Here is a 14,590-nt window from a genome sequence, read left to right as displayed (position 1 = left end):
TAATCTTAAAGGCCTAAACATTGATCAAAGTGCACTATAATAAATCTTATAGCAAGACCACGTGACTGACTAAAATATGCAACAAAAAGGGCAAAAATCACCTTGCTTTCTTGGACACAGAAGGCTGCTGAAGGCCTATCCAAATGGGAAAGGAAAAAAAAAAGCACAGAATATTTGGTGGCTCTACATGGTGCTTTCTCAATGAAAAAGATGTATCCAAGAGTAAAAAGAGAAACACAAAATCTGAAGTTATATTAATCTAAATATAAAATATCTAAATGAACATTTTACCTTAAAATTGCCAGTGCCTTCTTCAGCTCTGAAAGACCAGAAAATAAATATCTTTAATAAAACGCAGCAATAAAACATCACTACTATTAAAGTGCTACATTAAATATTAAGTGCATGGCATCCGACATCTCACTATCTACCACAAGCTATTTAGGATGAATATTTTATACTTAATGGACTTATGAAGATTTAATAGTGGTCACTTCTATTCAATGGTATTTGCTGTAGCTTGAAATTGCAAATTAGATTTCCTCTTACAGTTCATTTTATCCATTGCATTTGGAGGTCCTTTTACTAAGCTGCAGTATAAAGTGGCCTTAGCATGCTCCTACGCAGGTTTTCCACATGCGTTAAATCCATTTTTCCCCCGTTGCATTAAAAGACCAAATCCACAGAAAACTGCACAGTGTAACACACAAAAACCATACAGTGGAAACCACAACCTTGTACTATTCGAAAATCAATCAATCCATTAGGTTGCAGGAAAAAGACCTCATATGGCCAGCACAATGGCTGTACTGCCCATGGGCTAGTGAATGTCCATATTTATTTATTTTATTGCATTTGTATCCCACATTTTCCCACCTTTTTGCAGGCTCAATGTGGCTTACATTACATCATGAATAATGGAAATATGTAAGGAAATATACATTTAGTACTGCAAAAGGATCTTGGGTAACATGATAATGATAAAGCAGGATAGTAGAGTAAGTCTACTGTTCTGTAATGAATATATAAACCTTTCTATAATCATAGGTCAAAAACTCCCATTTTTAGTGTCATTCATGCAGAAAAACATACTTTTTCATTTAATCGTTTAACACATATAGTGGTTGATCAAATGGGACTTTGAGCACTGATGCATATTACTAATGAACATTGAGATGAAAAGATTACCGTATTTTTCGGACTATAAGACGCACTTTTTTCCCCCAAAATTTGGGAGAAAAATGGGGGGTGCGTCTTATAGTCCGAAGGTAGCGTTTTTGGACCTCCGTTGTGTACTTACAGGATTCCATGTTCCCTGGTGGTCTAGTGACGTCGGGGCAGGAAAGAGCCCCCTCTTTCCTGCCCATCGCGCTGCTCTCCGTGCTTCTCAATGCTTTCTGATGGTCTCGGCGGCCATTTTGAATATCGCCGAGACCATCAGAAAGCATTGAGAAGCACGGAGAGCAGCGCGATGGGCAGGAAAGAGGGGGCTCTTTCCTGCCCCGACGTCACTAGACCACCAGGGAACATGGAATCCTGTAAGTACACAACGGAGGTCCAAAACCCGGACAAGACGCACCGGAGCACCTAGGTTTTAGAGGAGGGAAAGAGGAAAATTTTTTTTTTCCTATTTCCCTCCTCTAAAACCTAGGTGCGTCTTATGGTCCGGTGCGTCTTATAGTCCGAAAAATACGGTAAATGGAAAAAGTAGTTTTTCTGCATGAATGACACTGATAATGGGAGTTTTTGACCTATGATTACAGAAGGGCTTATATATGGACATTCACTAGCCCATGGGCATTACAGCCAGTGTTCTGGCCATATAAGGTCTTTTCTCCTGCAACTGAATCGATTCATTGAATAGTACATGGTTGTGGTTTCCACTGAATGGTTTTCATGCGCTAATGTTGCCACTAGTGCGCAGACATTAAAAAAAAACAAACCCCCCCCCCCCCCCCAACAGCACTTACCGACACCTATTTTGTAGGCGGTAAGGGCTCTTGCGATAATCCTGCACTAATCAAATAGCACTCAGTAATGTGGACACACTGATAAGCACTGGAACGCCCACTCTCCGCCCCCCCCAGACACACCCCCTCCATACAAAATATAACACATTTTTTAGCATGTTGGGAACTTACCGCAGGACGCCTGAGCGCCTGCTAGCACTTACTGCAGCTTAGTAAGAACCCTTGATACTGCAGAATCTATAAAAATCAAAGCCTCAAAAATAACTATGCACACTTGTTAAGGGAAGAAAATGTAAGCACACACTACCCTAATTAATATTTTCACAGGTCTTCTGCAGATTCTAATCTGTCATCCTAATAAATTCATTTAATTTACATAAGGTTGATGCTAGAATGAAGCAGATAATAGAAGAGATGCTTCAATGTTTGTAACCTTCAAATACTCTTGTATTATTTTTGTTACTGTAATTGGGGCACCAGTTATACTAAAAATAAACATTGCTTTTTAATTACAAAATAGAATGGTTTTGTGGGTCAACCAGCTGCCAGATTCAGCTGATACTAAACCAGAGGGTCCAGGAATCTTAAAAAAAAAAAAAAAAAATCTACATTCAAATTAATGTCTCCCTCACATTTGAGGAATATTTGTTTTATAGTAGCAGTACTTTTCAGACAGTTATCAGAGAATTGTCTTTGCCCATTTGTAAGATGACCTTGTCAGGGCTGGCATTAGGAGGATGCCAATAGGACAATTGCCTTGGGTCCCACTATCTGAAGCTGCTGGTGAATTTTGGGGTCCAATTTCAAAGTTTCTGTCAAAGGCCCCAGCATATTTAACACCAAACTCTAGTCCTTGTCTCAAGCACAGAACACGTGACTCAAAATATACCACACTACTCATCTCCAAAATGGTGGCACCCCACCCAGTGCACTCTGGGGATGCATTGGGCGGGACGTATCATATAAGGGAGTTTCTCCCTTATATGGTGCTGCCATTTTGGAGATGACAGCACCTGCAGTGAGTAGGCATCGCTCCTGCCTCCTTCTAGATATGGGGGCCGGGGTGGAGGTGAAGGGGTCCTGCTAAATTACCAGTACAGTTTTTGACTTGAGGAGGGAATTGGCTGGAGGAAGGGGGCACCAGACCACCAATGTTTTTGTGCTGGGGGGGGAGGGGGGCACGGACCACTTAGGTATGAGTGGGGAGAGGGGCTTGTGAGGGAGCTGCAGCATATTTTTTTTTATGTCAACTTTCCTGTCAGTGCCTGAGCCAATCATCTCTCAGGCACTGACAGGAAAGTTAATATTCTACACTAAGCCATGGATGACTGCCGCAATTTTAATGTGACAGTAATTTGCAAGCTCATTTAGTTTGAGCATGCTGTGGCTATTTTTTGCGCTAAGTTCGCAGTAGAGTGAGGACTCTACTCCAATCATTTGAGCATTGGCCCCACAGTAAGCAATAACCTACCAGAATACCGTTTCATCACAATATTTGTTGTTGGTGTGAACAGAGTTATGAAAATTAACTAAATATGTCAAATTATTTGCCTCATAAGCTGAACATTTCTTGGATTACTAATCAAACTATTAAATGGTATCTATCTTTTTTTATATATAAAATAGTATCTTCTTATTTTTTATTTTTCTTTTTCTTTCAAGCAGAGAAAAGACCTCATAAGTCCTAGCTAGGCGTTGTTGTGTATCATGTACTTAAACGTCAGCATTTTTTGGACTCCGTTTTAATCCTTGGTCTTAAAAAACTCTGCTCATTTGTTATTCAATATCAGACATCTATTTTTCAATATCGGACATTGGAAACAGTATTTAATGTTACTTAGCTTTTTAATATCTTGCCCTACGGGGCTCTCCGTTTCGCTATATATATTAAGCTTCCTCAGGGGGCCAAGCAACTTATTCGGCTAGTCACGATATCTACAAATAAACATAATGATACCATGTAAACCTTGATATAAGTATTCATTCTTCAATATAAATGTTTATAAAATCAAGCCGTTGAACCACTAACCTTATAACATGGCGTTTCTGCTCCTATGACTCCGGTAGTGAAAAGCACTCACCGGAAGGAGTCATCCTTATTTATGCTCTTAGTCATATGTAAATAACTGCATTGAATTCAATCAAGGGAATCCAAAGAATACATTCAAGAAATACAAACAACTTATTTCAAAAAACTTATTTCAAGAAACTTGTTTCAAAAAAACTTTTTTCAAAAAAAAGGCTGCCCATTCAATAAATGAATTAAGCCCTCTAGGTTCTAAAGATTGTAGTGTATAAATCCACTTCTGTTCTCTTCTAATTAGCATTCTATCTCTATCACCCCCTCGAATGTTATTAGGGATTTGATCTATAGCCAAACATTTAAATGAATCAAATGTATGTCCTAACTCCTGGCAATGTGCTACTATCGGGGCTCCTATTTTGTTCAATTTAATACATGAGCGGTGTTCTGTCATCCGTTGATGTAGTCGACGTTTGGTCTTTCCTACATATATTTTTTGACAAGGACAAATCAAAATGTATACAACAAATGTTGATTGACAATCAGTCTGAAACTGTAATTGATATATTCTACCATCTACTGGATTTCTGAACTCTATTGCTTCATGTGTGATGTTACATGTTTTACATTGTTGACATTTCTTATGTCTCCCCGATGTATTATGTTGAGTTAGAGTGGATAAATTGGTTGGACTTATAATTTCCTTAAGATTGCGGGTCCTGGAGAAGGCGATTCTAATTTGTTGGTTATGTAGAATTGGATGTGATTGCATCATCGACCAGTTGTGTTTAATGATGTTCCTCATTGCATCACCTCCTTTAAAGAATTGAATAACAAAGGTATTAATATCTTTGCTATTTATCTGTGTTCGTGATGAATTACGCAATAGTAGCTCTCTATTGTTGTGTTTGGCCCTTTTATATGCAGTTTAATCACTTGTGCAGGGTATCCCCGTTGATTTAAATCTTTTTGAAAATTCTTAGCACATCTTTTGAAGTCATCCTGGTTTTCACAAACTCTCTTAAATCTCAAAAATTGCGAAAAAGGTAAACTATTTTTTAGTTTTGTGGGATGGCAACTTTGATATTGGAGAAATGTGTTTCTATCTGTTGGTTTTTGAAGATTTTCGTGTTGAATTTGTGATTCACTATAGTTACATCGATATCCAAAAAATGCACATTCTCTGTCGATTGCTCAAATGTGAATTTGATATTTCGATGACATGAATTCAGCCATGTGATAAATTGAGATAGTATAATCTGATCTCCATACCATATCAAAAAAATGTCATCGATATAACGTTTCCACATGGCTATGTGTTGTTGAAAAGGTGAATTGTTAAGCCATGTTTTTTCATATCTTGCCATAAACAGGTTAGCTATTGAGGGGGCAAATGTTGCCCCCATCGCTATTCCTGATGTTTGTAGATACATTTCTCCATCAAATAAAAAATAGTTTTTAGTGAGTGCCAATTCTGCCAGCCGTAGTATGAAATCAGTGGGGATTCTATGTGGTCTTGCTCTTTTTTCTATATATCGATGACATTTTTTTGATATGGTATGGAGATCAGATTATACTATCTCAATTTATCACATGGCTGAATTCATGTCATCGAAATATCAAATTCACATTTGAGCAATCGACAGAGAATGTGCATTTTTTGGATATCGATGTAACTATAGTGAATCACAAATTCAACACGAAAATCTTCAAAAAACCAACAGATAGAAACACATTTCTCCAATATCAAAGTTGCCATCCCACAAAACTAAAAAATAGTTTACCTTTTTCGCAATTTTTGAGATTTAAGAGAGTTTGTGAAAACCAGGATGACTTCAAAAGATGTGCTAAGAATTTTCAAAAAGATTTAAATCAACGGGGATACCCTGCACAAGTGATTAAAACTGCATATAAAAGGGCCAAACACAACAATAGAGAGCTACTATTGCGTAATTCATCACGAACACAGATAAATAGCAAAGATATTAATACCTTTGTTATTCAATTCTTTAAAGGAGGTGATGCAATGAGGAACATCATTAAACACAACTGGTCGATGATGCAATCACATCCAATTCTACATAACCAACAAATTAGAATCGCCTTCTCCAGGACCCGCAATCTTAAGGAAATTATAAGTCCAACCAATTTATCCACTCTAACTCAACATAATACATCGGGGAGACATAAGAAATGTCAACAATGTAAAACATGTAACATCACACATGAAGCAATAGAGTTCAGAAATCCAGTAGATGGTAGAATATATCAATTACAGTTTCAGACTGATTGTCAATCAACATTTGTTGTATACATTTTGATTTGTCCTTGTCAAAAAATATATGTAGGAAAGACCAAACGTCGACTACATCAACGGATGACAGAACACCGCTCATGTATTAAATTGAACAAAATAGGAGCCCCGATAGTAGCACATTGCCAGGAGTTAGGACATACATTTGATTCATTTAAATGTTTGGCTATAGATCAAATCCCTAATAACATTCGAGGGGGTGATAGAGATAGAATGCTAATTAGAAGAGAACAGAAGTGGATTTATACACTACAATCTTTAGAACCTAGAGGGCTTAATTCATTTATTGAATGGGCAGCCTTTTTTTGAAAAAAGTTTTTTGAAACAAGTTTCTTGAAATAAGTTTTTTGAAATAAGTTGTTTGTATTTCTTGAATGTATTCTTTGGATTCCCTTGATTGAATTCAATGCAGTTATTTACATATGACTAAGAGCATAAATAAGGATGACTCCTTCCGGTGAGTGCTTTTCACTACCGGAGTCATAGGAGCAGAAACGCCATGTTATAAGGTTAGTGGTTCAACGGCTTGATTTTATAAACATTTATATTGAAGAATGAATACTTATATCAAGGTTTACATGGTATCATTATGTTTATTTGTAGATATCGTGACTAGCCGAATAAGTTGCTTGGCCCCCTGAGGAAGCTTAATATATATAGCGAAACGGAGAGCCCCGTAGGGCAAGATATTAAAAAGCTAAGTAACATTAAATACTGTTTCCAATGTCCGATATTGAAAAATAGATGTCTGATATTGAATAACAAATGAGCAGAGTTTTTTAAGACCAAGGATTAAAACGGAGTCCAAAAAATGCTGACGTTTAAGTACATGATACACAACAACGCCTAGCTAGGACTTATGAGGTCTTTTCTCTGCTTGAAAGAAAAAGAAAAATAAAAAATAAGAAGATACTATTTTATATATAAAAAAAGATAGATACCATTTAATAGTTTGATTAGTAATCCAAGAAATGTTCAGCTTATGATTGCTAGTGTAGAGATTTTTTTGCTGAAACTGTGTCCAATTAGATTTTTTGTTTGCAAAATTATTTGCCTCAAAATGGAGGGTAAATTTTAAATGCTTAAATGGATCATTAGATTAAAAAAAATCAATGAACTGCTTTTTCCTTATGTTTATCAGATTCATGCAACATCTCTTACCCATGTTCCTTTCATTACCTCTGTAACTAAGAAAAGGAGAGGTGGGGAGAGATCCAAGATGGCGACTGGAGCAGCTGCGTGTTTTTTCTGCTCTTGAAACTCTCTGAAAGAGCCTGGCATTAAGAACTTTCTCAGTTCTGCATTATGGGGAAAAGAAAAGGGAAAGCTAAGGCTCTTACCTCCTCAAGCCTGGAAACAACCCCTTCTTCGCGCCAAACTACATTGGAGAACTTTGGGGTGAGAACACTCGGGGAGCAGATGCCCGCTTCGATGGGCTCTGCGTCTTTCGACGTGGACCACAGCATAGAGGAGTGTCATTGAGTCCTCCCTCCAACACAGTCCCCCCCCCCCCGCGACTTGGAAGCAGTTGTCGGCAGGGTCATAGCAAATGGAGGCGCCTGGTGAGGAACAGCTTTCGCTTGTTGAGAGATGAGGACCTGTCAGTACTTCAACCCCGGGCAGATTAATAACGGAGGGGATGCAGGCAATTCAGCTCTCCTCGTCTACTACCCAGGTCTTAACTTCCAGGGGAAATGGAGGTCTGGTAAGTCCGGCTGTGGTGATGATGGAGTTGCTATGGGATGCTATCCAAGGTTTGAATTCTACTTTGTTATCCATATCTAGCTCCTTTAAGGGAGAGATTCTGGAACTTAAACAATCTTATCAAAACCTGACAATATTCAAGATCAATCTAATAAAACTATTGCATTAGAAGGGGAAATTACTCAGCTACATACTGTTTCCTCAACGCTTATTAAAGAGAGAGATATTCAAGCTCAAGTTTGAATATCTAGAAAATCAAGGACAAAAATAATTTGAAGTTGTTAAACTTTCCAAAATCACCTTTAATACCTGCTTTGGAAATGCTTAAAAAATACTTTGGAGAAATATTGGGAATACCAGCAGAGGGTTTTCCACCCATAGTTACAGCCCAATATATAACAAGGACTTCAAGATCTTCTAACGAACAACCTCAGCCTGTTTCTGATCTAAACTTGACTGAATTCCTGGAAAATTCTTTAGAAGTTCTGACAGAACGAACTATCTCTTGGTGACTTTTGCCTTAGAGCCGGACAGAAACAATATTTTCCGCTCCTACTTCCGTCATATAAATGCTCTTTTTTGGGGATTTAAAATCCAGGTTTTTCCTGACCTGGCCAGGGACACACAAAAAAGAAGGAGAGAATTCCTGGCTTATAAACCAAGAGTTCTTAACTTAGGTGCATTGTTTGAGTTAAAATTTCCTTGTAGATGTCTGGTGTCTCTGTATTCCATTAATTATGTTTTCTTTAACCCAAAGAAACTGCTAGAATTTAATTCTAAAGAAAGCACTAGGGTTCCCTTGGCTACACCCAATAGTTAAAATGCTGTTTCATCAGTTGCGAGTGTCTTGCTCCTAAATGCTTCAATGATATGTATAAGTTTTCTCTTTTTTTTCTTCTTTTTCCTAGTATCTGGATCTATGTTGTGGACAAAATTAAGAGGGAAAGATTGCCTCTGTATTTGTTTATCTTTTTTTTTCTTTGAATTTTCAGATATTGTCCATGCATTTATGTTTGATATGTAAATGTAAAAATTAATAAAACATTGAACATGAAAAAAAAGAGAGAACAATGAACTCTCATATTTCTTGGGAACTTGTGAACAGAGAAAATTGATCAGTTTTGTTGAACCCTCTCTAAGCTTCCTAGACCTGTCTAGTAGGATTCCTAAACCTGTCTTGCAGGAATCCTACCAGTCAGGTCTTCAGTAAATCCACAATGAATATTCAGGAGACCAATTTGAATCCACTGCCTCCTTGGTATGCAAATCTATATCATGAATATTGATTCTCTGTATGCTAGGTACAAAGAATATTTTAATCACCCATACATCAAATCTTGACAAATCTTCAATACCTAAATAATATTAGTATTTTTTGCCACAACTCTTCCTTATGTTAAGTAAGCTGCATGTAGCTTATCCAACACTGCACAACACTTAAAATATTAACTTCTCAGGTGTGTTGAGAACACACTCCACTAGTGGTATAGATGACTGGAGAGTTGGAGAAACGAGTCACAAGCAAACTATTTTAGCGCAGCACTGACACTATTATGATTTCTATGTGGTTGAATGATCAAATGCAGAAAACATATAAACTAAATAGAACTATTATATACAGACTTCAACATCTCATTTCCCACTTAGACACCTTATGCAAAATCCAGCTTTTTTTCATTTATGTACAGCAAAAATCCAAACATCAGAGCTATTGAAATATCACTGAATTTAATTTGGGATTAGTGACTCCATCCCCAAATCCAGAAAAAAAACATTCACATGTCAGAAGTCAGAACTGCATCACTTTTCCTACATATTTCTCAAATACAAATATATACCGGTAAATTCTTTAATAAAATGTGTAGCTCAAATTATTTTGGAATTAGGCATGGAATTCTCTGTTTTGAATGTGTGCACCCAAGAAATCATATGAATGTTAAATCCGTAATCAATAAAACCCATTTGCTGAGATATTTGTGATTCTTCCATTGCCTTTTTTAAAGGAAGCTTTTTTTTTTAAAGGCTGAAAGAGGCAATTGATAAAATGAAAATACATAAAGGTTGAACACAACATACCAGATGTACAAACCGTCCAGTTTAACAATTCTCTGGGAAGTCTGGGTGCTCACTTGGGTCCCACCCATTTAATCTGTCCACTGCACAAAAATGCAACTCTGCTTGACTTTTACTGCCATCTGCTGGCACACTCAGGTCACTGATAAGCCATATGTGACGCTGACAAAGGTTGATATAATATGCTGGTGCATTAAACCTTAGCGCATCGTTTCCTAACGCAAATTTAAAATAGAAACCTTTTACACCATATGCACTAAACAAAATCATATGCAAATAAAGTGTGCACAAACATGGGAGAGCCCGTTGAATGGTGTGGAAATATGGACAGTCTAGTGCTAGCAGCAGAATTGATATTTTGTGCAGAGATTGCACTGGGACCTGTAGTTCTGTTTTGTTCACATGCACCATAATGCCAAATGTATATTTCATGCATAAATATCCATATATCATGTAAATTTGTGCAATTGAACTCATTGCCTCATTGTTAACCCTGCATTCGGCAATGCCATCACCTCAGCTCCTCATTCCCATGCTCTTTTTATTTATTTATTTTTATAACACTTAGTAGATTGTCCACCCAGGGACAGAGAATTATCTATTATACCTGACTGCTTATGTTAGTATTGATCTTGTATTTACTATACTATCTTTCATCAGCAGCAACAAACCAGTTTACAACATAAAATAAAACCAGAAAAAAAAAAGAGAATGCCAATGTAAAAGAAAACAGAAGACAAAGGATAGGACAAACTAAAGGTTACAGTGAAAGCCATCTAGCTTACTCATTTCCTGCACTCAGGTGTCTCCATGTAGCTAGGGGGTGCGCACTGATTTAAATAGCTGAAGCACAAAAACCGCAGAGACACAAAAACAGAAAAGAGAGATATCAAAATAAACTATTTAAAGGAGAACCCAAAACATACCTACAGGTAATTGGGAACAAGTTTAACGTATGGTGCAAATACCACCGAGTAAAGCTGAAACAAACATTCTAGACAAGCTTATACAAGGACTCTGAGCACAACCAAGAAGCAGTATGGCTGCCCTGAATACATAAACATAAGAATAGCCATGCAGAGTCAGACCAATGGTCCATCTAGTCCAGTATCCTGCTTCCAACAATGGCCAATCCAAGTCACAAGAATCTGGCAGAAACCCAAATAGTAGCAACATTCCATGCTACCAATGCCAGGGCAAGCAGTGGCTCCCACCATGTCTATCTTAATAGCAGACTATGGGCTTTTCCTCCAGGAACTTGTCCAAACACAGATACACTAACCATATCTTCGGAAAAGAGTTCCAGAGCTTAACTATTCATTGTGTGAAAAATACATTTCCTCCTATTTGTTTTAAAAGTATTTCCATGTAATTTCATTGAGTGCGCCCTGGTCTTTGTATTTTTTGAAAGAGTGAAAAACCAATCACCCCCGCTTCAGTCGTCTCTTTTCCAAGCTGAAGAACCCTATACTCTTTAGCCTTTCCTCATATGAGAGGAGTTCCATCCCCTTTATCATTCTGGCCACTCTTCTTTGAACCTTTTCTAATTCCAGTATATCTGAGATACGGTGACCGGAATTGAATGCAATACTCAAGATGAGATTGCACACCATGAAACGATAGAGGCATTATAATATCCTTGGTATTATTTACCATCCCTTTCCTAATAAATTCCTAGCATCCTGTTTGCTTTTTTGGCTGCCACTGCACACTGGACAGAAAATATCAGCATATTGCCTACAATGACACCTAGATCTTTTTCTTGGGTGCCGACTCCCAAGTTGGACCCTAGCATCAGGTAACTATGATTTGGATTATTCTTCCCAATGTGCATTACTTTGCATTTGTCCAAATTAAATTTCATCTGTTATTTGGATGTCTAGTCGTCCAGTTTCCTAAGGTCTTCCTGCAATTTTTAACAGTCCGCATGTGTTTTAACAACTTTGAATAGTTTTGTGTCATCTGCAAATTTAATCATCTCATTTGTCATTCCAATTTCCAGATCATAAATAGCACCAGTCCCAGTACACATCCCTGTGGCACTGCACTACTCACTCTCCTCCATTGAAAAAAAAATGGCCATTTAACACTACCCTCTGTTGTCTGTCCAGTAACCAATTCCTAATCCATGCCTCCTAAACCATGACTTTTTAATTTTCTCATAAGGAACTCTTGTCAAAAGCTTTCTGAAAATCTAGATACACTACATCAACTGGCACACCTTAACCCACGTTTATTCATGCCTTCAAAGAAATGAAACAAATTGGTGAGGCAAGACTTCCCTTGGCTGAACCCATGCTTACTCCATCCAATTAAACCATGTTTGTCAATGTGTGCCAAAATTGTATTCTTTATAACAGTTTCCACTATTTTGCCCAGCACTGAACTCAAGCTTACCAGTCTAATTTCCTGGATCACCCCTGGAACCCTTTAAAAATTGGCATTACATTGGCCACCCTCCAATCTTCAGGTGCGACAGACTATTTTAATGACAGGTTACAGATCACCAACAGCAGATCAGCAATTTCTCTTACATCATCTTCTGTAAAGACCAAAGCAAAGAATTCATTCAGTCTTTCCACTACGGCCTTGTCCTCCCAGAGTGCGTCTTTTGATTGTTCATGATCTAATGGTCCCACGGATTCCATCACTGTCTTTCTGCTTCTGATGCACCTAAAAAAAGTTGTTACTATGAGTTTTTGCGTCTGCGGCAAGTTTTTCTTCATTATTCTCCTTTAGCTTTATCAATGCTTTGCATCTAGCTTGGCAGTGTTTATGTTGCTTCATATTTTCTTCATTCGGATCCTTTGTCCATTCTTTGAAGTATGGAGAAATTAGATCTTACCTGCTAATTTGCTTTCCTTTAGTCCCTCCGGACCGGACCAGGATTGGACTGATGGGTTGTGCTCGCCTACCAGCAGGTGGAGACTGAGAAAAAACTCTGACTCTAGAGAGCCAATAGGAGCCCTGGCCATGTGACCTTAGCCTCAGTATTTGAATAACAAAGCAGGAAAGAAAGAAAGACCTTCTGTGCCGTATGGAATCCTAGCAGCCACAAAGCACTCGGCAATGCCAAGTATCAGAGCTCACCAGCAACTCTCACCAGAGAAGTGGTATGGCCCGATATGTATTACAGCTCACCAGCAACTCTCACTAGAGAAGTGGTATGGCTCACTTGTACTATAGCTCACCAGCAACTCTCACCAGAGAAGCGATATGGCTCACATGTAATATAGCTCACCAGCAACTCTCCCCAGAGAAGTGGTATGGCTCACATATAATATAGCTCACCCGCAACTCTCACCAGAGAAGTGGTATGGCTCACTTGTCTTATAGCTCACCAGCAACTCTCACCAGAGAAGTGGTATGGCCCACTTAAGATTTTATATATATTCCATCAACTGAGCTTACCAGCAACTCTCACCAGAAAAGTGGTAAATCATATTTAAGGTTTTATAGATATTCCAGCAACTGAGCTCAGCCACAACTCTCACCAGAGAAGTGGTATGGCGTATTTAAGGTTTTATAGATAGATTCCAGCAATTGAGCTCACCAGCAACCACCAGAGAAGTGGTATAGACCACGTAAAGTTCTGTATATATATAGTATTGTTCCACGAATCGTAAAGGAATGAATACACTTCCTACTGAATACACTTCCTACTTAATAAAAGAAGCTAAAGAGTAGAGAGAACATGGGAGGGGCCTGGTCCGGTCCGGAGGGACTAAAGGAAAGCAAATTAGCAGGTAAGATCTAATTTCTCCTTCCTTAGCGTCCCTCCGGACCGGACCAGGATTGGACTGATGGGAAGTACCAAAGCAGTAATCTGAAGGGAGGGACCCTATGAAAACTGCAGAGAAATGTTCATGCTGCATAGGCCACCTGGCGACAACTAACATGTAGTGTGTCCCAATGAGCAAAATAAAATGAAACTAGGACTAAGTTGCCAACTTACCAATGTGCACCGAGAGCACCAAAAATCGCCGTAGTAAGAATAGAGCCCGCTTCTGAAGTTGTGGAATATGTTGTAATACGCTGTGGAACTGCCCTCTCAGCGAGAAGAGAAATAGACATTCTCATTTCCTTGATCCTTCGCGATATAGCGGGTTAGAAACAAAGAAAAACTTTTACGCCTACTGGCTAGAAGGACAAAACCAATAAGAAAAAACCGATTGGGAAAGGTGAAAACTTTAAACTACAGCAGACCGAAAAGAAGTTACCAACCGTAGAAGTATTCCACACATAGATCTACTTGCTGCAATGGCTACTGGGAAACACTGCTTGAAGAGGAAAACTTTATAGAAAAAGTTATGGCTACTAGAAAACAGAACTTTAAGAGTCTGTTCACCTAGTTCACCTAGCTGGTGGACGAAGCGGGAGGTACAGGTGCAGGACTCCTTTAAGAAACCGCTTTGACAGTGGATGCTGCATAAGCGTGCGGTTGTCAACAGTATCATGCATCACTGATAGAGCTGCCAAATGAACTCTAATGGATGAGTAAGACAG

At 38.4% G+C, this 14,590-nt stretch overlaps 1 protein-coding gene across 3 annotated transcripts in view; it reads right to left on the bottom strand.

The window, feature by feature from the left end:
- The window catches only part of PCGF6 (polycomb group ring finger 6), a 104,792-nt gene that overhangs the window by 60,399 nt on the left and 29,803 nt on the right, over positions 1-14,590 (bottom strand). For all 3 annotated transcript variants that reach the window (XM_030202812.1, XM_030202811.1, XM_030202810.1), the window contains exon 7: positions 292-319. In XM_030202812.1, coding sequence (XP_030058672.1) covers positions 292-319 — 28 coding nt within the window. The remainder of the gene's footprint in view (positions 1-291; positions 320-14,590) is intronic.

Source organism: Microcaecilia unicolor, chromosome 5 (genome assembly GCF_901765095.1).
Source record: "Microcaecilia unicolor chromosome 5, aMicUni1.1, whole genome shotgun sequence".
NCBI lineage: Eukaryota > Metazoa > Chordata > Amphibia > Gymnophiona > Siphonopidae > Microcaecilia > Microcaecilia unicolor.
Note: the sequence above shows the minus strand (reverse complement) of the source record. Positions and strands in the feature narration are given on the sequence as shown.